The sequence below is a fragment of the Lepisma saccharinum genome, chromosome 7 (genome assembly GCF_977018435.1).
Source record: "Lepisma saccharinum chromosome 7, izLepSacc3.1, whole genome shotgun sequence".
Classification (NCBI taxonomy): domain Eukaryota; kingdom Metazoa; phylum Arthropoda; class Insecta; order Zygentoma; family Lepismatidae; genus Lepisma; species Lepisma saccharinum.
In genome coordinates this window covers 8,063,129-8,083,849 of record NC_139235.1, presented here as the reverse complement: position 1 = coordinate 8,083,849, position 20,721 = coordinate 8,063,129, and the positions used below count along the sequence as shown (strand labels likewise).

At 37.7% G+C, this 20,721-nt stretch overlaps 1 protein-coding gene across 1 annotated transcript in view; it reads right to left on the bottom strand.

Annotated features, from left to right (window-relative positions):
- Ttc7 (tetratricopeptide repeat domain 7) overlaps positions 1-20,721 on the bottom strand; it is a 66,070-nt gene that overhangs the window by 24,832 nt on the left and 20,517 nt on the right. The window contains exons 6-8 of the mRNA XM_083124949.1: positions 19,649-19,782; positions 17,100-17,232; positions 729-876 (exon numbers count right to left, since the gene is read on the bottom strand). Coding sequence (XP_082981075.1) covers positions 729-876; positions 17,100-17,232; positions 19,649-19,782 — 415 coding nt within the window. The remainder of the gene's footprint in view (positions 1-728; positions 877-17,099; positions 17,233-19,648; positions 19,783-20,721) is intronic.

Below are 20,721 nucleotides of genomic sequence, written 5' to 3'. Positions count from 1 at the left end.
AAGTGATTTTGTGTTGATGTTTTCTTTTTGGTTGGACAGCTAAGTACTTGTGTATGTGTACAGTATATAAAAAAAGAAGTAGTTTATCAATTTATAGCTCTTTGGTATGTTGTTTCCTCTCATGATGAAAAAGTGTGTGCCAATTTTTTTTTTTCCACCGCTGGTATATACTGCTGATCTAACATTTTATTTACCGCTCTCCTCAGTTTTTATTTACCATAAATTTGTCACCCCATCTATAACATATCACACAAAGCTTTGTAAGGAGGTTTTGCCTGGCCCTTCCAATCACTATTTTCATGCAGCTGCAGTACTATAAGTAATAAACAGTACAGTACAGATATTTTAGTCCTTGATAACAACTGTCTCATAACTTGTTGTCCGAGTATGTACATAATGTAGAATCTCAGAGAAAAATGCAGGCTTGACCAGGACTCAAACCTGGGTCTGTGGCATGCCATGACATTTCTCTACCAACTGAGCTACCAAGCCAGCTTCGCTTCGCCTGATTTTCGCTGCCGCTGTTTTACCTGTGCAAGCTCAGTAACTCAGTTCGTAAGCAACGGCATGGCATTCCAGAGACCCGGGATCGAGTCCTGGTCGAGCCTGCATATTTCTCTGAAATTCTCTTGTGCCAAATCTTAATGTATGTAGAAAATTGCAAGAAATTCCTTAGCCAAAACTAACACTCTGTAAGACTCTTTCAAAAACATTTCATATGTGCATACCTCTTGCAGCACCTTCAGTTGGCCCCATCTAACCAAGGCTATTGTCAACAGATCATAAATGGCTGTAGCATTGTCATATGCATGGATTCTTGCCTCTTTAAATTCTGGAGACTGACTCAGCACAGCATCTCGCACAGCCATTGCTTCACTGGAAAGGAACACACACGCAATTATTGGCAAATAAAAACCAAAATTAACAAGTCATGGTATTAGCTATGGTACATTCTCAACATTCAAATTCCAAATACTCAAAGCAATTTATGCTTGAGTTAAATATAAAGTAGTAGTGGGAAAGTACCTATTACCAGCTCAGGAAAGTATGAACCCCCCTCAAGCAGAATTGTCTACACTTAAACCTAGCTCAACATGCCCATATGAGCTTTTTGCTCAAGTGTAGTACTCCCTCTAATCCAAGATTTTTGTAAAAAAGCCCTCATGGATTCCATGAGAAAGTATGACCCCCCTCACTTACAAAAGGTACTTCTGTGAGATTGTTGTCCATAAACTTGTCAAAAATATGCCCCTCTTGATATTTTTTTTGGCCACACTTAAAACTAGGCCACACACACACACATACATATTTACTTCCGGTTTTTTTGTGGGGGTTCTGTATTTGTCTGGGTCACAAATCTTTTGGTGCTTGGCCCAACTGGGGCTGGATATATTCTTATTACACTGATTGCAATATTTTTGACTTGGCATTTTTGTTGTTGTTTATTATATACAATTTCCTGGGATTCAATTCAAAACTCTATACTGGATAAAAATATCAGTTGGGTTCAGCACTGTGTTTTGTATACCTAGTGTGTATACCTAGTGCATGTGTATGTATGTTTGGCTATGGAATTTTTGTTGTTGTTTATTATATACAATTTCCTGGGATTCAATTCAAAATTCTATACTGGATAAAAATATCAGTTGGGTTCAGCACTGTGTTTTGTATACCTAGTGCATGTATGTATGTATGTATGTATGTATGTATGTATGTATGTATGTGTGTGTGTGTGTGTGTGTGTGTGTGTGTGTGTGTGTGTGTGTGTGTGTGTGTGTGTGTGTGTGTGTGTGTGTGTGTGTGTGTGTGTGTGTGTGTGTGTGTGTGTGTGTGTGTGTGTGTGTGTGTGTGTGTGTGTGTGTGTGTGTGTGTGTGTGTGTGTGTGTGTGTGTGTGTGTGTGTGTGTGTGTGTGTGTGTGTGTGTGTGTGTGTGTGTGTGTGTGTGTGTGTGTGTGTGTGTGTGTGTGTGTGTGTGTGTGTGTGTGTGTGTGTGTGTGTGTGTGTGTGTGTGTGTGTGTGTGTGTGTGTGTGTGTGTGTGTGTGTGTGTGTGTGTGTGTGTGTGTGTGTGTGTGTGTGTGTGTGTGTGTGTGTGTGTGTGTGTGTGTGTGTGTGTGTGTGTGTGTGTGTGTGTGTGTGTGTGTGTGTGTGTGTGTGTGTGTGTGTGTGTGTGTGTGTGTGTGTGTGTGTATTAATATTTTTGGCTTTGGTATTTATATAAAATTTCTTGGGGTTCAAATCAAAACTCTATGCTGGATAATAATTTGTTGCAAAACATGATGCAATATAAATAAACCAGAAATATGCCACAACTTGGCCACAAGTGGACCGGAAGTAGGCAAACCGGAAGTGGACCGGAAGTAGGCAAACCGGAAGTGGACCGGAAGTGGACCGGAAGTAGACCGGAAGTAAATATGTGTGTGTGGGTGGGTGTGGGTGGGTGTGGGTGGGTGATATACAAGTTAAGCCTGGTGCCCAATTGAACTTAAACCGGAAGTAAATATGTATGTGTGTGTGTGTGGCCTAGTTTTAAGTGTGGCCAAAAAAAATATCAAGAGGGGCATATTTTTGACAAGTTTATGGACAACAATCTCACAGAAGTACCTTTTGTAAGTATGGGCAAATCAATCTGAGGGGGGTCATACTTTCTCATGGAATCCATGAGGGCTTTTTTACAAAAATCTTGGATTAGAGGGAGTACTACACTTGAGCAAAAAGCTCATATGGGCATGTTGAGCTAGGTTTAAGTGTAGACAATTCTGCTTGAGGGGGGTTCATACTTTCCTGAGCTGGTAATAGGTACTTTCCCACTACTGAGATTGACTATCTTATTTCTTCTTGAAGTCATGTTGACCTTTCCAGATATTTCCAGGATTGTATTAGCACATAAGGAGTAATAGCTAGACTGGTCTTTCCACAATTCCTGCAGGAGCTTCATCAACTGACCTTCTGAACAACAAACACTCACAACCCTCACTGTATGCTTGATGAAGCATTTGGAAAATTTTGGTAGTTTTTACAGTTTGATCTTTCATTTTACACACATGTAACTTGTAACTAATGCAGTCCGAATGATGTAGCTTAGTATTAAAATATTCTGTATTTTTTTTAAATGTATCTCACATGACTAATATAGTATACCTTCCACTATGCAAATCTCCAAGCAATTTAAACGTACCTAATCAAGAGTAGGAGAATTATTTCCTCATTCTCATTTTTTGGAATAAAGAGATTCAATCCAGTGTATTTACGAGGTTTCCAGGGGCTCTCGGTTCCTCCTCAGGCTGGGCCATATCTTGATAAACATCTTCTGTTTGAATATCAAGAACAAAACTATCCGTGTCCATGTATATCAGTTTTACTCTATCACCATAAAAAGGTTTGAACACATCATAATACAATGTTAACATATGTAATTTGGACAATTCCAATATTGCAGCCCCTACATAAATAGGTTTATCAAACTTAATCTTTGTTTTTTTCATGTTGAAAAGTGCCATATTTTCATCATAAATTCTTCTGTAATTGAAATTAGGCTTTGCAACCAATTTTTTGCTCAGACTGGGGTCAGTAATTATTTTAACATCGGTATGTTTTCTGACATTTTCAATTGTTTTGCCATATACAGAATTAACCATCAATTTAAACAAGCTCTTATCAAATTGGCTCTTTGCAGATGTTCGAAGCTCTGTATTTGTATTAATGTATGGTTTCAACCATTCTGAGTGCCTGAACCTCAAAACTTTTCCAACTTTGGTCACTTGGACACCATGTTTCATCAGGAACTGGAGGTTCTTGTAATATATGACATAGCCCTGTTTTGACTCCAGTGTCATCATGAGCTTCTTCTGTTTAGAGCCAGGTGAGCACTGAACCTCAGGAATTGGGGGCAAATCAGAAAATTTGTTGTGTAAATGATCTGGAATTGCCAGATCAACCTCTAAGATTAGGCCATGTTCACGGTCATCAAACTTCTGAAAATCCTCAATATTGAAATCTTCAACCCATTCAAGCCCTGCATATGGCAGTTTTTGCATCATGGCATGACCATAGAGGCTGTTGGCATCTACATACTGTATATAATTTGATGGCAATGCTGGATTATAATCAGGCATATATTTGTTATTAGCTCTAGCATATCTCTGAGAACATTGCACCATGCCTCCTCTTATACCTTGCTCCATAAACAAGTACATATCTTGATCTGGGATCAGATCCAATTGCTTTTTGGTGTTTAAAAACATTGCAGCCCATGCTAGGCCCGGGGCACTGTAAAAATACACTGGGTCCAGTCCATAATTTTGCATTGAAGATTTTCTGAATGTCTGCATTATATCTGCTAAGAGGGTCACATCAAGTTTCAAATATGCCATGTGATAATCACCAAATGTCCGGCATTTTAAATTGTTCCACATCAATTGGGCATGGTGATAATCCTCATCAGTGATTCCAGATCCTCTGATTTTGCTGTAAAACTGTTCTTGTGGTGGCAGAGAACACTGTGATCTTCATGTCTTGTATGGCCAAAAATATCATTAGGCATTTTGTTTAGTAGTTATTTATTATAGAGTATCTGATTCTTAATTCTATAAAAAAAGGTATAAGCTTATCATAAGATCCAGGGACCTCAATATATAAGCAGTCACCAGCAGAAACAGTATATACAGCGCCAGAAACCATGTTTGAGTGCTTAATTCTGTAAATATTTCTCCCTACTGAAATTTTAACATCACCCTCAGGGGTTGTAATAAATTGCAATTGCCCACCCACAGGTAATTGGTAATGATTTAAATTATTGTTAAATATGTACAATATTTTGCCTGTTTCATCATCAACATCTGTAAATATGCTGTTCAGATGAATAATTAACAAGCCACTCAGTTTAGATATGATATCAGAAGAGGGTTGTGGTGTTGGCAGCTCCATAATAGCCTGTTTTTTGAACCCAAATAAGTTCATAGGCATGTTTATTTATTTCAAATCATGCTCTGTGCTTGTGCATTGATTCCCATTTTTCAAATCACAATGACCCCATGGTAAAGTATGTATGCCACATGATAAAATGCATCTCTTATCATCATGTGGGTCCAGAGCCACTTTTCTTACAACATTTGAAGTCAATAAGTGATCTTCACTCTGAATTCTGGATTCTGATGTTCTGATTAAATTCTGGGATTTGAGGCAATTTTCATAATCTTCAAATTGGAGCTCTTTTTCAACAGTCACTCTGCCAATACCCTTGGCTTTTTTGACAACAGCACTACATGTTTTAAAACTATACATCTTGGCACTTAACCCAGCAAATTTCACAATAACATCACCAAGCGTCTCATCTTTTAACTTGCCGGGCACCTTTTTGTTGTGGGGTTGAATATTCAAATAGCCTGGCAATTCACTGGTATCAAAATATTTAAACAATTCAGGCTGGGCCATATCTTGATAAACATCTTCTGTTTGAATATCAAGAACAAAACTATCCGTGTCCATGTATATCAGTTTTACTCTATCACCATAAAAAGGTTTGAACACATCATAATACAATGTTAACATATGTAATTTGGACAATTCCAATATTGCAGCCCCTACATAAATAGGTTTATCAAACTTAATCTTTGTTTTTTTCATGTTGAAAAGTGCCATATTTTCATCATAAATTCTTCTGTAATTGAAATTAGGCTTTGCAACCAATTTTTTGCTCAGACTGGGGTCAGTAATTATTTTAACATCGGTATGTTTTCTGACATTTTCAATTGTTTTGCCATATACAGAATTAACCATCAATTTAAACAAGCTCTTATCAAATTGGCTCTTTGCAGATGTTCGAAGCTCTGTATTTGTATTAATGTATGGTTTCAACCATTCTGAGTGCCTGAACCTCAAAACTTTTCCAACTTTGGTCACTTGGACACCATGTTTCATCAGGAACTGGAGGTTCTTGTAATATATGACATAGCCCTGTTTTGACTCCAGTGTCATCATGAGCTTCTTCTGTTTAGAGCCAGGTGAGCACTGAACCTCAGGAATTGGGGGCAAATCAGAAAATTTGTTGTGTAAATGATCTGGAATTGCCAGATCAACCTCTAAGATTAGGCCATGTTCACGGTCATCAAACTTCTGAAAATCCTCAATATTGAAATCTTCAACCCATTCAAGCCCTGCATATGGCAGTTTTTGCATCATGGCATGACCATAGAGGCTGTTGGCATCTACATACTGTATATAATTTGATGGCAATGCTGGATTATAATCAGGCATATATTTGTTATTAGCTCTAGCATATCTCTGAGAACATTGCACCATGCCTCCTCTTATACCTTGCTCCATAAACAAGTACATATCTTGATCTGGGATCAGATCCAATTGCTTTTTGGTGTTTAAAAACATTGCAGCCCATGCTAGGCCCGGGGCACTGTAAAAATACACTGGGTCCAGTCCATAATTTTGCATTGAAGATTTTCTGAATGTCTGCATTATATCTAAGAGGGTCACATCAAGTTTCAAATATGCCATGTGATAATCACCAAATGTCCGGCATTTTAAATTGTTCCACATCAATTGGGCATGGTGATAATCCTCATCAGTGATTCCAGATCCTCTGATTTTGCTGTAAAACTGTTCTTGTGGTGGCAGAGAACACTCATCAAATTTAGAAAAATCTGTAACATAATCATATGGATATACACCCTTCCGCCTAATTAATTTCAGGTCCTGATTTGGAAACAATGCACGTGTGTTTTTGAATTGATCATCAGATAATTGAGTGGCCAGTGTAGCCAGGCTAGCCGATAAAATTCTGTAAGAATCAAGAAATCTCATGTGAATAGGAACACCATTAACTTTAATTATTTTGCTAATAGCAATATATTTCTCATCATTTTCAGCTAAAATATTTAAATTCTGCTTCTCAAACCCCTCGTACCTGATTAGATGATGGAAATCATAATTGGATGCTCCATGGCAAAATATGGGGACAAATTTTGGTGTCTTGATTTTAATATTACAGCTATTACACAGGGCCATTAAGAATTTACCATCTGTATGAGAATGGTGTTTCACCTTGATATTTGTATCTGAAAATTCAGAATCACATACCGGGCATTTTTCTGCATTGTTGAAATCTTCAATCTGTTTCTCTGTTAAAGGCAACATGGGCTTTGATTTTAATAAGATGTTAGATGCTATGTCACGGCACTCATTTTCTATTCTATGTGCAAATATTTTGATGGCATCTGGCCCCATGTATGAATATTCTTTAGTAACAACACCATCCTGTACAACCACATAACAAAAGCTGGAAGGTTCATGTAGCTGGTATGGTGTAATTGAAGATTCTTCAGGATCTGGATTGCAGGATGCAAGAGATTTGAGATTTGATTCAGAATCCCAGACAATATATGCTGGGTGTTCCAACAGGGCTTCAAACTTTTTGAATTTGCAATTCTCACTTGGCATTGGCATCACCATATGAACAGGTTTATGATTTTTACAGTATTTCAGATGCTCAATTAACTTGTTTTTTGCAATTTCTGCATTCTTTTTACAAACACCATTTATTATTTTTTTACCATCAAATACACATAAACATCTTCTGCACAACTTGAATATTGTATTGGATTTGTCTAGTTGTGTTCTCACTAAAGCTTCAAGATTATGTATCAGAGTGTAATGATTTGTGCCATCTTCTTCAATTAAGAGCAAATCAATTGGAATAGCAAAGTCATCATCAATTGTACTGATTCTGAGAGGTTCTATCAAGCAATTGCCACGGCCAGTGGAACAAATAAATACATTAATAGATAATTGTTTGCCATTGATATCCCTGGCCTTTTTTTCAAATTTATCAATATTCTGAAGAGACATTGGATATTCCAAACCCTCCATTGCATCGTCAAAATCATGTTCATGTTGTTTGTAATAACTTATTCTCTGAGAATTTCTTGAAACTGGATACAAAGCAGCTAAAATACACCACAAAAAGCATTTCTCATCATTATTTTCAATATTAACCACGGCTTGTTTGTTTTTAATATTGGCAGGTAATGGCAGATATGTAGATCCTTGTAATGGGCTGAATTCAGAAATATTAACATATAACTTGTGTGGAGAGCCGCATAGGCTCCATCCAGACTCTTTTGCTGCAAATTCAGAGTGTTTAATATTTAATTGTTCTATCAAACTGCTTATTATTGTGTCTGAATTTGCATTTGAATATACCGGTACAGTTTCTGTTATGTGGGGCTGTGTAAATTTTGTGCCATTTGGTTTCTTATATTGAGTATACAATTTGAGGGAGAGCTTATAAGAGCCATTTTGTGCATTTAGAATTGCCTGTACATCAGGATTTATATTGTTCAAAAAATTCTCAATACCACATCTTGGCTCTGATACAAACCGATAATCCCTAAGTTGGGCATTAAAACTGCTATGGATAGGTGCAAAGCATGGCTGCTTTGCTGCTCTGGCATTAAGAGGTACTTCATGCTTTCTTTTCAGACCAGATGTGGATGGTTGTGGGGGCAATATTGATGACTGTGCAGAACAAGTATCTTTATGTGTATATGTGAAGTATTGCATGCTGTATTTTCTATGGCATTTGGGGCATATTTTTGTGGGGGTTCTGTATTTGTCTGGGTCACAAATCTTTTGGTGCTTGGCCCAATTGGGGCTGGATATATTCTTATTACACTGATTGCAATATTTTTGACTTGGCATTTTTGTTGTTGTTTATTATATACAATTTCCTGGGATTCAATTCAAAATTCTATACTGGATAAAAATATCAGTTGGGTTCAGCACTGTGTTTTGTATACCTAGTGTGTATACCTAGTGCATGTGTATGTATGTTTGGCTATGGAATTTTTGTTGTTGTTTATTATATACAATTTCCTGGGATTCAATTCAAAATTCTATACTGGATAAAAATATCAGTTGGGTTCAGCACTGTGTTTTGTATACCTAGTGTGTATACCTAGTGCATGTATATGTATGTATGTATGTATGTATGTATGTGTGTGTGTGTGTGTGTGTGAGTGTGAGTGTGTGTGTGTGTGTGTGTGTGTGTGTGTGTGTGTGTATATTAATATTTTTGGCTTTGGTATTTATATAAAATTTCTTGGGGTTCAAATCAAAACTCTATGCTGGATAATAATTTGTTGCAAAACATGATGCAATATAAATAAACCAAAAATATGCCACAACTTGGCCACAAGTGGACCGGAAGTAGGCAAACCGGAAGTGGACCGGAAGTAGGCAAACCGGAAGTGGACCGGAAGTAGGCAAACCGGAAGTGGACCGGAAGTAAACCGGAAGTGGACCGGAAGTAAACCGGAAGTGGACCGGAAGTGGACCGGAAGTAGACCGGAAGTGGACCGGAAGTAAATATGTGTGTGTGGGTGGGTGTGGGTGGGTGATATACAAGTTAAGCCTGGTGCCCAATTGAACTTAAACCGGAAGTAAATATGTATGTGTGTGTGTGTGGCCTAGTTTTAAGTGTGGCCAAAAAAAATATCAAGAGGGGCATATTTTTGACAAGTTTATGGACAACAATCTCACAGAAGTACCTTTTGTAAGTATGGGCAAATCAATCTGAGGGGGGTCATACTTTCTCATGGAATCCATGAGGGCTTTTTTACAAAAATCTTGGATTAGAGGGAGTACTACACTTGAGCAAAAAGCTCATATGGGCATGTTGAGCTAGGTTTAAGTGTAGACAATTCTGCTTGAGGGGGGTTCATACTTTCCTGAGCTGGTAATAGGTACTTTCCCACTACTGAGATTGACTATCTTATTTCTTCTTGAAGTCATGTTGACCTTTCCAGATATTTCCAGGATTGTATTAGCACATAAGGAGTAATAGCTAGACTGGTCTTTCCACAATTCCTGCAGGAGCTTCATCAACTGACCTTCTGAACAACAAACACTCACAACCCTCACTGTATGCTTGATGAAGCATTTGGAAAATTTTGGTAGTTTTTACAGTTTGATCTTTCATTTTACACACATGTAACTTGTAACTAATGCAGTCCGAATGATGTAGCTTAGTATTAAAATATTCTGTATTTTTTTTAAATGTATCTCACATGACTAATATAGTATACCTTCCACTATGCAAATCTCCAAGCAATTTAAACGTACCTAATCAAGAGTAGGAGAATTATTTCCTCATTCTCATTTTTTGGAATAAAGAGATTCAATCCAGTGTATTTACGAGGTTTCCAGGGGCTCTCGGTTCCTCCTCAGGCTGGGCCATATCTTGATAAACATCTTCTGTTTGAATATCAAGAACAAAACTATCCGTGTCCATGTATATCAGTTTTACTCTATCACCATAAAAAGGTTTGAACACATCATAATACAATGTTAACATATGTAATTTGGACAATTCCAATATTGCAGCCCCTACATAAATAGGTTTATCAAACTTAATCTTTGTTTTTTTCATGTTGAAAAGTGCCATATTTTCATCATAAATTCTTCTGTAATTGAAATTAGGCTTTGCAACCAATTTTTTGCTCAGACTGGGGTCAGTAATTATTTTAACATCGGTATGTTTTCTGACATTTTCAATTGTTTTGCCATATACAGAATTAACCATCAATTTAAACAAGCTCTTATCAAATTGGCTCTTTGCAGATGTTCGAAGCTCTGTATTTGTATTAATGTATGGTTTCAACCATTCTGAGTGCCTGAACCTCAAAACTTTTCCAACTTTGGTCACTTGGACACCATGTTTCATCAGGAACTGGAGGTTCTTGTAATATATGACATAGCCCTGTTTTGACTCCAGTGTCATCATGAGCTTCTTCTGTTTAGAGCCAGGTGAGCACTGAACCTCAGGAATTGGGGGCAAATCAGAAAATTTGTTGTGTAAATGATCTGGAATTGCCAGATCAACCTCTAAGATTAGGCCATGTTCACGGTCATCAAACTTCTGAAAATCCTCAATATTGAAATCTTCAACCCATTCAAGCCCTGCATATGGCAGTTTTTGCATCATGGCATGACCATAGAGGCTGTTGGCATCTACATACTGTATATAATTTGATGGCAATGCTGGATTATAATCAGGCATATATTTGTTATTAGCTCTAGCATATCTCTGAGAACATTGCACCATGCCTCCTCTTATACCTTGCTCCATAAACAAGTACATATCTTGATCTGGGATCAGATCCAATTGCTTTTTGGTGTTTAAAAACATTGCAGCCCATGCTAGGCCCGGGGCACTGTAAAAATACACTGGGTCCAGTCCATAATTTTGCATTGAAGATTTTCTGAATGTCTGCATTATATCTGCTAAGAGGGTCACATCAAGTTTCAAATATGCCATGTGATAATCACCAAATGTCCGGCATTTTAAATTGTTCCACATCAATTGGGCATGGTGATAATCCTCATCAGTGATTCCAGATCCTCTGATTTTGCTGTAAAACTGTTCTTGTGGTGGCAGAGAACACTGTGATCTTCATGTCTTGTATGGCCAAAAATATCATTAGGCATTTTGTTTAGTAGTTATTTATTATAGAGTATCTGATTCTTAATTCTATAAAAAAAGGTATAAGCTTATCATAAGATCCAGGGACCTCAATATATAAGCAGTCACCAGCAGAAACAGTATATACAGCGCCAGAAACCATGTTTGAGTGCTTAATTCTGTAAATATTTCTCCCTACTGAAATTTTAACATCACCCTCAGGGGTTGTAATAAATTGCAATTGCCCACCCACAGGTAATTGGTAATGATTTAAATTATTGTTAAATATGTACAATATTTTGCCTGTTTCATCATCAACATCTGTAAATATGCTGTTCAGATGAATAATTAACAAGCCACTCAGTTTAGATATGATATCAGAAGAGGGTTGTGGTGTTGGCAGCTCCATAATAGCCTGTTTTTTGAACCCAAATAAGTTCATAGGCATGTTTATTTATTTCAAATCATGCTCTGTGCTTGTGCATTGATTCCCATTTTTCAAATCACAATGACCCCATGGTAAAGTATGTATGCCACATGATAAAATGCATCTCTTATCATCATGTGGGTCCAGAGCCACTTTTCTTACAACATTTGAAGTCAATAAGTGATCTTCACTCTGAATTCTGGATTCTGATGTTCTGATTAAATTCTGGGATTTGAGGCAATTTTCATAATCTTCAAATTGGAGCTCTTTTTCAACAGTCACTCTGCCAATACCCTTGGCTTTTTTGACAACAGCACTACATGTTTTAAAACTATACATCTTGGCACTTAACCCAGCAAATTTCACAATAACATCACCAAGCGTCTCATCTTTTAACTTGCCGGGCACCTTTTTGTTGTGGGGTTGAATATTCAAATAGCCTGGCAATTCACTGGTATCAAAATATTTAAACAATTCAGGCTGGGCCATATCTTGATAAACATCTTCTGTTTGAATATCAAGAACAAAACTATCCGTGTCCATGTATATCAGTTTTACTCTATCACCATAAAAAGGTTTGAACACATCATAATACAATGTTAACATATGTAATTTGGACAATTCCAATATTGCAGCCCCTACATAAATAGGTTTATCAAACTTAATCTTTGTTTTTTTCATGTTGAAAAGTGCCATATTTTCATCATAAATTCTTCTGTAATTGAAATTAGGCTTTGCAACCAATTTTTTGCTCAGACTGGGGTCAGTAATTATTTTAACATCGGTATGTTTTCTGACATTTTCAATTGTTTTGCCATATACAGAATTAACCATCAATTTAAACAAGCTCTTATCAAATTGGCTCTTTGCAGATGTTCGAAGCTCTGTATTTGTATTAATGTATGGTTTCAACCATTCTGAGTGCCTGAACCTCAAAACTTTTCCAACTTTGGTCACTTGGACACCATGTTTCATCAGGAACTGGAGGTTCTTGTAATATATGACATAGCCCTGTTTTGACTCCAGTGTCATCATGAGCTTCTTCTGTTTAGAGCCAGGTGAGCACTGAACCTCAGGAATTGGGGGCAAATCAGAAAATTTGTTGTGTAAATGATCTGGAATTGCCAGATCAACCTCTAAGATTAGGCCATGTTCACGGTCATCAAACTTCTGAAAATCCTCAATATTGAAATCTTCAACCCATTCAAGCCCTGCATATGGCAGTTTTTGCATCATGGCATGACCATAGAGGCTGTTGGCATCTACATACTGTATATAATTTGATGGCAATGCTGGATTATAATCAGGCATATATTTGTTATTAGCTCTAGCATATCTCTGAGAACATTGCACCATGCCTCCTCTTATACCTTGCTCCATAAACAAGTACATATCTTGATCTGGGATCAGATCCAATTGCTTTTTGGTGTTTAAAAACATTGCAGCCCATGCTAGGCCCGGGGCACTGTAAAAATACACTGGGTCCAGTCCATAATTTTGCATTGAAGATTTTCTGAATGTCTGCATTATATCTAAGAGGGTCACATCAAGTTTCAAATATGCCATGTGATAATCACCAAATGTCCGGCATTTTAAATTGTTCCACATCAATTGGGCATGGTGATAATCCTCATCAGTGATTCCAGATCCTCTGATTTTGCTGTAAAACTGTTCTTGTGGTGGCAGAGAACACTCATCAAATTTAGAAAAATCTGTAACATAATCATATGGATATACACCCTTCCGCCTAATTAATTTCAGGTCCTGATTTGGAAACAATGCACGTGTGTTTTTGAATTGATCATCAGATAATTGAGTGGCCAGTGTAGCCAGGCTAGCCGATAAAATTCTGTAAGAATCAAGAAATCTCATGTGAATAGGAACACCATTAACTTTAATTATTTTGCTAATAGCAATATATTTCTCATCATTTTCAGCTAAAATATTTAAATTCTGCTTCTCAAACCCCTCGTACCTGATTAGATGATGGAAATCATAATTGGATGCTCCATGGCAAAATATGGGGACAAATTTTGGTGTCTTGATTTTAATATTACAGCTATTACACAGGGCCATTAAGAATTTACCATCTGTATGAGAATGGTGTTTCACCTTGATATTTGTATCTGAAAATTCAGAATCACATACCGGGCATTTTTCTGCATTGTTGAAATCTTCAATCTGTTTCTCTGTTAAAGGCAACATGGGCTTTGATTTTAATAAGATGTTAGATGCTATGTCACGGCACTCATTTTCTATTCTATGTGCAAATATTTTGATGGCATCTGGCCCCATGTATGAATATTCTTTAGTAACAACACCATCCTGTACAACCACATAACAAAAGCTGGAAGGTTCATGTAGCTGGTATGGTGTAATTGAAGATTCTTCAGGATCTGGATTGCAGGATGCAAGAGATTTGAGATTTGATTCAGAATCCCAGACAATATATGCTGGGTGTTCCAACAGGGCTTCAAACTTTTTGAATTTGCAATTCTCACTTGGCATTGGCATCACCATATGAACAGGTTTATGATTTTTACAGTATTTCAGATGCTCAATTAACTTGTTTTTTGCAATTTCTGCATTCTTTTTACAAACACCATTTATTATTTTTTTACCATCAAATACACATAAACATCTTCTGCACAACTTGAATATTGTATTGGATTTGTCTAGTTGTGTTCTCACTAAAGCTTCAAGATTATGTATCAGAGTGTAATGATTTGTGCCATCTTCTTCAATTAAGAGCAAATCAATTGGAATAGCAAAGTCATCATCAATTGTACTGATTCTGAGAGGTTCTATCAAGCAATTGCCACGGCCAGTGGAACAAATAAATACATTAATAGATAATTGTTTGCCATTGATATCCCTGGCCTTTTTTTCAAATTTATCAATATTCTGAAGAGACATTGGATATTCCAAACCCTCCATTGCATCGTCAAAATCATGTTCATGTTGTTTGTAATAACTTATTCTCTGAGAATTTCTTGAAACTGGATACAAAGCAGCTAAAATACACCACAAAAAGCATTTCTCATCATTATTTTCAATATTAACCACGGCTTGTTTGTTTTTAATATTGGCAGGTAATGGCAGATATGTAGATCCTTGTAATGGGCTGAATTCAGAAATATTAACATATAACTTGTGTGGAGAGCCGCATAGGCTCCATCCAGACTCTTTTGCTGCAAATTCAGAGTGTTTAATATTTAATTGTTCTATCAAACTGCTTATTATTGTGTCTGAATTTGCATTTGAATATACCGGTACAGTTTCTGTTATGTGGGGCTGTGTAAATTTTGTGCCATTTGGTTTCTTATATTGAGTATACAATTTGAGGGAGAGCTTATAAGAGCCATTTTGTGCATTTAGAATTGCCTGTACATCAGGATTTATATTGTTCAAAAAATTCTCAATACCACATCTTGGCTCTGATACAAACCGATAATCCCTAAGTTGGGCATTAAAACTGCTATGGATAGGTGCAAAGCATGGCTGCTTTGCTGCTCTGGCATTAAGAGGTACTTCATGCTTTCTTTTCAGACCAGATGTGGATGGTTGTGGGGGCAATATTGATGACTGTGCAGAACAAGTATCTTTATGTGTATATGTGAAGTATTGCATGCTGTATTTTCTATGGCATTTGGGGCATATTTTTGTGGGGGTTCTGTATTTGTCTGGGTCACAAATCTTTTGGTGCTTGGCCCAATTGGGGCTGGATATATTCTTATTACACTGATTGCAATATTTTTGACTTGGCATTTTTGTTGTTGTTTATTATATACAATTTCCTGGGATTCAATTCAAAATTCTATACTGGATAAAAATATCAGTTGGGTTCAGCACTGTGTTTTGTATACCTAGTGTGTATACCTAGTGCATGTGTATGTATGTTTGGCTATGGAATTTTTGTTGTTGTTTATTATATACAATTTCCTGGGATTCAATTCAAAATTCTATACTGGATAAAAATATCAGTTGGGTTCAGCACTGTGTTTTGTATACCTAGTGTGTATACCTAGTGCATGTATATGTATGTATGTATGTATGTATGTATGTGTGTGTGTGTGTGTGTGTGAGTGTGAGTGTGTGTGTGTGTGTGTGTGTGTGTGTGTGTGTGTGTATATTAATATTTTTGGCTTTGGTATTTATATAAAATTTCTTGGGGTTCAAATCAAAACTCTATGCTGGATAATAATTTGTTGCAAAACATGATGCAATATAAATAAACCAAAAATATGCCACAACTTGGCCACAAGTGGACCGGAAGTAGGCAAACCGGAAGTGGACCGGAAGTAGGCAAACCGGAAGTGGACCGGAAGTAGGCAAACCGGAAGTGGACCGGAAGTGGACCGGAAGTAAACCGGAAGTGGACCGGAAGTAAACCGGAAGTGGACCGGAAGTGGACCGGAAGTAGACCGGAAGTGGACCGGAAGTAAATATGTGTGTGTGGGTGGGTGTGGGTGGGTGATATACAAGTTAAGCCTGGTGCCCAATTGAACTTAAACCGGAAGTAAATATGTATGTGTGTGTGTGTGGCCTAGTTTTAAGTGTGGCCAAAAAAAATATCAAGAGGGGCATATTTTTGACAAGTTTATGGACAACAATCTCACAGAAGTACCTTTTGTAAGTATGGGCAAATCAATCTGAGGGGGGTCATACTTTCTCATGGAATCCATGAGGGCTTTTTTACAAAAATCTTGGATTAGAGGGAGTACTACACTTGAGCAAAAAGCTCATATGGGCATGTTGAGCTAGGTTTAAGTGTAGACAATTCTGCTTGAGGGGGGTTCATACTTTCCTGAGCTGGTAATAGGTACTTTCCCACTACTGAGATTGACTATCTTATTTCTTCTTGAAGTCATGTTGACCTTTCCAGATATTTCCAGGATTGTATTAGCACATAAGGAGTAATAGCTAGACTGGTCTTTCCACAATTCCTGCAGGAGCTTCATCAACTGACCTTCTGAACAACAAACACTCACAACCCTCACTGTATGCTTGATGAAGCATTTGGAAAATTTTGGTAGTTTTTACAGTTTGATCTTTCATTTTACACACATGTAACTTGTAACTAATGCAGTCCGAATGATGTAGCTTAGTATTAAAATATTCTGTATTTTTTTTAAATGTATCTCACATGACTAATATAGTATACCTTCCACTATGCAAATCTCCAAGTAATTTAAACGTACCTAATCAAGAGTAGGAGAATTATTTCCTCATTCTCATTTTTTGGAATAAAGAGATTCAATCCAGTGTATTTACGAGGTTTCCAGGGGCTCTCGGTTCCTCCTCTCTCTTTACGGTAGGGTAATTTCTTTGGTCCTTCAAAGAAGATTGAAAAAAAATAAGTGATTAAGGTTAAAGTGCAAACAATCATTAATGTTGATGCATAGGATAAAAAAAATTATTGAAAAATTTCACTTCCCACGAGAGCCTTTTCTAAGAAACACCAACTGCAACTGTCTATTTCTCTTGTATGTATGTATTGCTGGCATTCCAGAATCATTTCTCTTGTAGTGGTATGGTTCTAGAAGCACATAAGCACAATATTTGATGTAATGTTTTGGAAGAACATGTGCTCTGATGAAGGGAGTGTGTGTTCTCCCAAAAACATTACATCAAAATTATGATGTGTGCTTCTAAGAAAGATACCACTACAAGAGAAATAAGTCTGCAACTGTATAGGGTAAATATAGTTAGTTGTCCTCGTACAAGATTCTTTGTATATCCTGCATTTTTTAAAAACTTGCACCGGAAAACCTCCTGTTCTTAGAGACTTTCATGAGCAAAGGGGACTCAGTGTTTAAAAGTGAAGGTTCTAGTTTCCAACAGGGCTGAAAAGATACTAATTCTGATTTATTGGTATATTACCCAATACCTGTGATATTAGTAACGAAAAGTAACAGTTCAAATTTAATCACCCACACAGAGTCTGGGGATCTTGCAGGCTCCACAATAATGCTGATGACATTTTCACGTAGTCCAAATATCATGGATATTATGCAAAATGCATTGTGGGAAGAAATGGATTTTTTGTATAAGTAATTATCTTACGAGGGGGTATCAAAACGTTCGTGCAATCTCCTGGAAGGAAACAAACTCGAAACCCTCTCGGATATGTGTATTGTACAATGGTCCTTCTAGGTTAAGCACACAAATTTTTGTCTGTTTTGGATGTTTATTGCTATCCTTTTTTAACAGGTGAATAAAGGAAGGTGTCATGATTGACAAAATTGAGGCACGGAGCATCATCAAATTCCTGCATCTCCAGGGAAAAGCAGCGAAGCAAATTCACGATGAGATGAAAGCAGTGTACGAGGAGGAAAGCCCATCCTATGAGATGGTTTTCAAGTAGAAACGACAGTTCAAACCGGTCACATTGTAATTTCCGATGGCCCTAGGACAGGGAGTCTGTCCTTCACAAATAATGCCACATTGATGGAGAAAGTGGAGATGATGATAATGAAAGACAGAAGGTTCACCATTGAAAGTGTGATGTGTGTAATCGGTGTTAGTTATGGGTCCATCTGGAATATCATCCATCACCAGTTGAACCTTTATAAAGTGTCGGCACGGTGGGTGCCACGATTGCTCTCCCTTTCCAGAAGAGGACTAGAGAGGAAGCAGCACTAGAGATGTTAGGCCGTTGTGAGCTGGATGAAGAGGAGTTTTTCAGCAGACTGGTTAAAATGGACGAAAGCTGGATCTACCTTAATGACCCAGAAACCAAGGAGATGAGTAAGCAGTGGAAACACAGCTCCTCACCGCCCCCCAAAAAAGCAAGAGTGCAAAGGTCAGCCGCTAAGGTGATGCTGTCCGTTTTCTGGGACTGTGAGGGAGTCATCCTGATGGACTACCTGCCACAGGCTCGCACAATCACAAGTGACTATTATTGTGATCACCTAGCTCGGTTACATCAAAAATTGAAGATAAAAAGGTGAGGAAAGCTCACAAAAGGAGTGCTGCTATTGGCAGACAACGCACCAGCCCATGCATCCATTTCGAAAACAGTTCAATTAGGATACAAAATTTTGTCCCACCCTCCATATTCCCCAGACCTGGTACCGAGTGACTTCTTCCTCTTTCCGGAAATGAAGCGTCCACTCAAAGGACGCCACTTTGACACGAGGGATGATGTCATTTCTGAGGTGGAACAGTGGATTCAGGCCCAAAATGCAGTGTTCTATAAAAATGGCTTAGGTAAGGTGAAAGACCGCTGGCAGAAATGTGTCACCAAGCATGGAGACTATGTGGAGAAGGACTAATACCAGCATGATTTCGTACTTGTCCAAAGTTGTTTCCTTCCAGGTGATTGCACAAACTTTTTGATATCCCCTCGTATGTAAATACAAATATTTTAAAGGAAAGTTCTGATAGATTCATTTGATAGTTCCCATTAAAAACTATATTTTAAAAATTCTGAAATACTTTAAATTGTTTAAATTTCCAAGTGTTGGCATTGGTAACACTGATTGTATTTTACGTCACCTTTCTGCCACTTTTGGCTAATTGTGACAATGAAGATGAGTGATAATATGATGAAATTGATGAAGGGACACTAAGGAAGAACAACAATGCCCAGGCCAGAATCCCTGTCATCATCGAATAACAATTCCGCAATGGAGGTGGGCATGGAACCAGTAAGAGTAAAGGCATTGGAACTGGTATGGGTTCAGCTTTAGTTTCCTTCAGTTGAAACTAAAATAAGAGTTAAATTAAAGTATTACATGTGAATTACCTGCATCGGAGGCAACCTCTGGACTTGTGTACACAGTCCCACTAACTCCCCTTAGAAGCACTTCAGCCAGCTGTCGAGTAAGAGTAAGGCGAAGACTCTGCGTAGCGCTTGACTCAACTGCACTCAGCATCGTTCTACAATTTTAAAAAATAACCAAATTACAGTATACAGAGCAGAAAAAAAAAATACAGTTGTAAAATTTTTTGTACTAAATTGGCTATCCAAACTCAGAGTTTGGGTTTTGGCTAAAGTTATGATTAAATTAATCTCATCGTGGTGTTTCTAGCACAAGTTGATATGTCACGTGACCACCTTTCTATTTAAGAAAATGAAGTTGAATCCAAGCTGGCTGCCATGTTGGAAACATATACTAAAAAGGTTCTTCGACCCCTCTTCTCTCTCTCTCTAAGAGAGAAAGGGGGATAGGAAGAGAGAGGGGAGGGGGAGGCAGAAGAGAGAGAGAGAGAGAGAGAGAGAGAGAGAGAGAGAGAGAGAGAGAGAGAGAAGGAGAAGAGAGAAAAAAGGAAGGGGGTCTCTCTCCTTCTCTTCTCTTTTCTTCTTTCTTTCTTCTTCCTTTCTCTTTCTCTCCCCTTTCACCGGGGGTTTCCAGGAGGGAAAAAAAGAGAAAGGGAGGGAGGGAGGGAGGGAGGGAGGGAGAGAGAGAAGAGAAAGACAGAAGTGCATAAGAGAGACAGAAGAAGAAAAGCGAGAGAGAGAGAGAGAGAGAGAGAGAGAGAGACACACACGAAGAAAGAAAGAAAGGAAAACAGAAAGATCTCTCTCTCTCTCCCTCCCCCCTTTTCTAACGAGCACCAGGATGTTCGATTGAAGTTTTCCCAACCATTCTAACTTTAAATGTTTCCATATTTACGGAGCACCCTGTATATACTTTATACGAGTGGTTCCCAAAGTGTGCTGCGGTGCCCTGTTTGCCTTACAGGGCCACCGCGAAATGTTAAAATATTTTCACTGAAATGAAAATGTTTCTGAATTTGAAATGTGTGTTTATTTTTTAACTTAAGGCAAGCAACCTAACGTAACCAAACTAACCGAGCTGAGCATTGCAAGTGTTA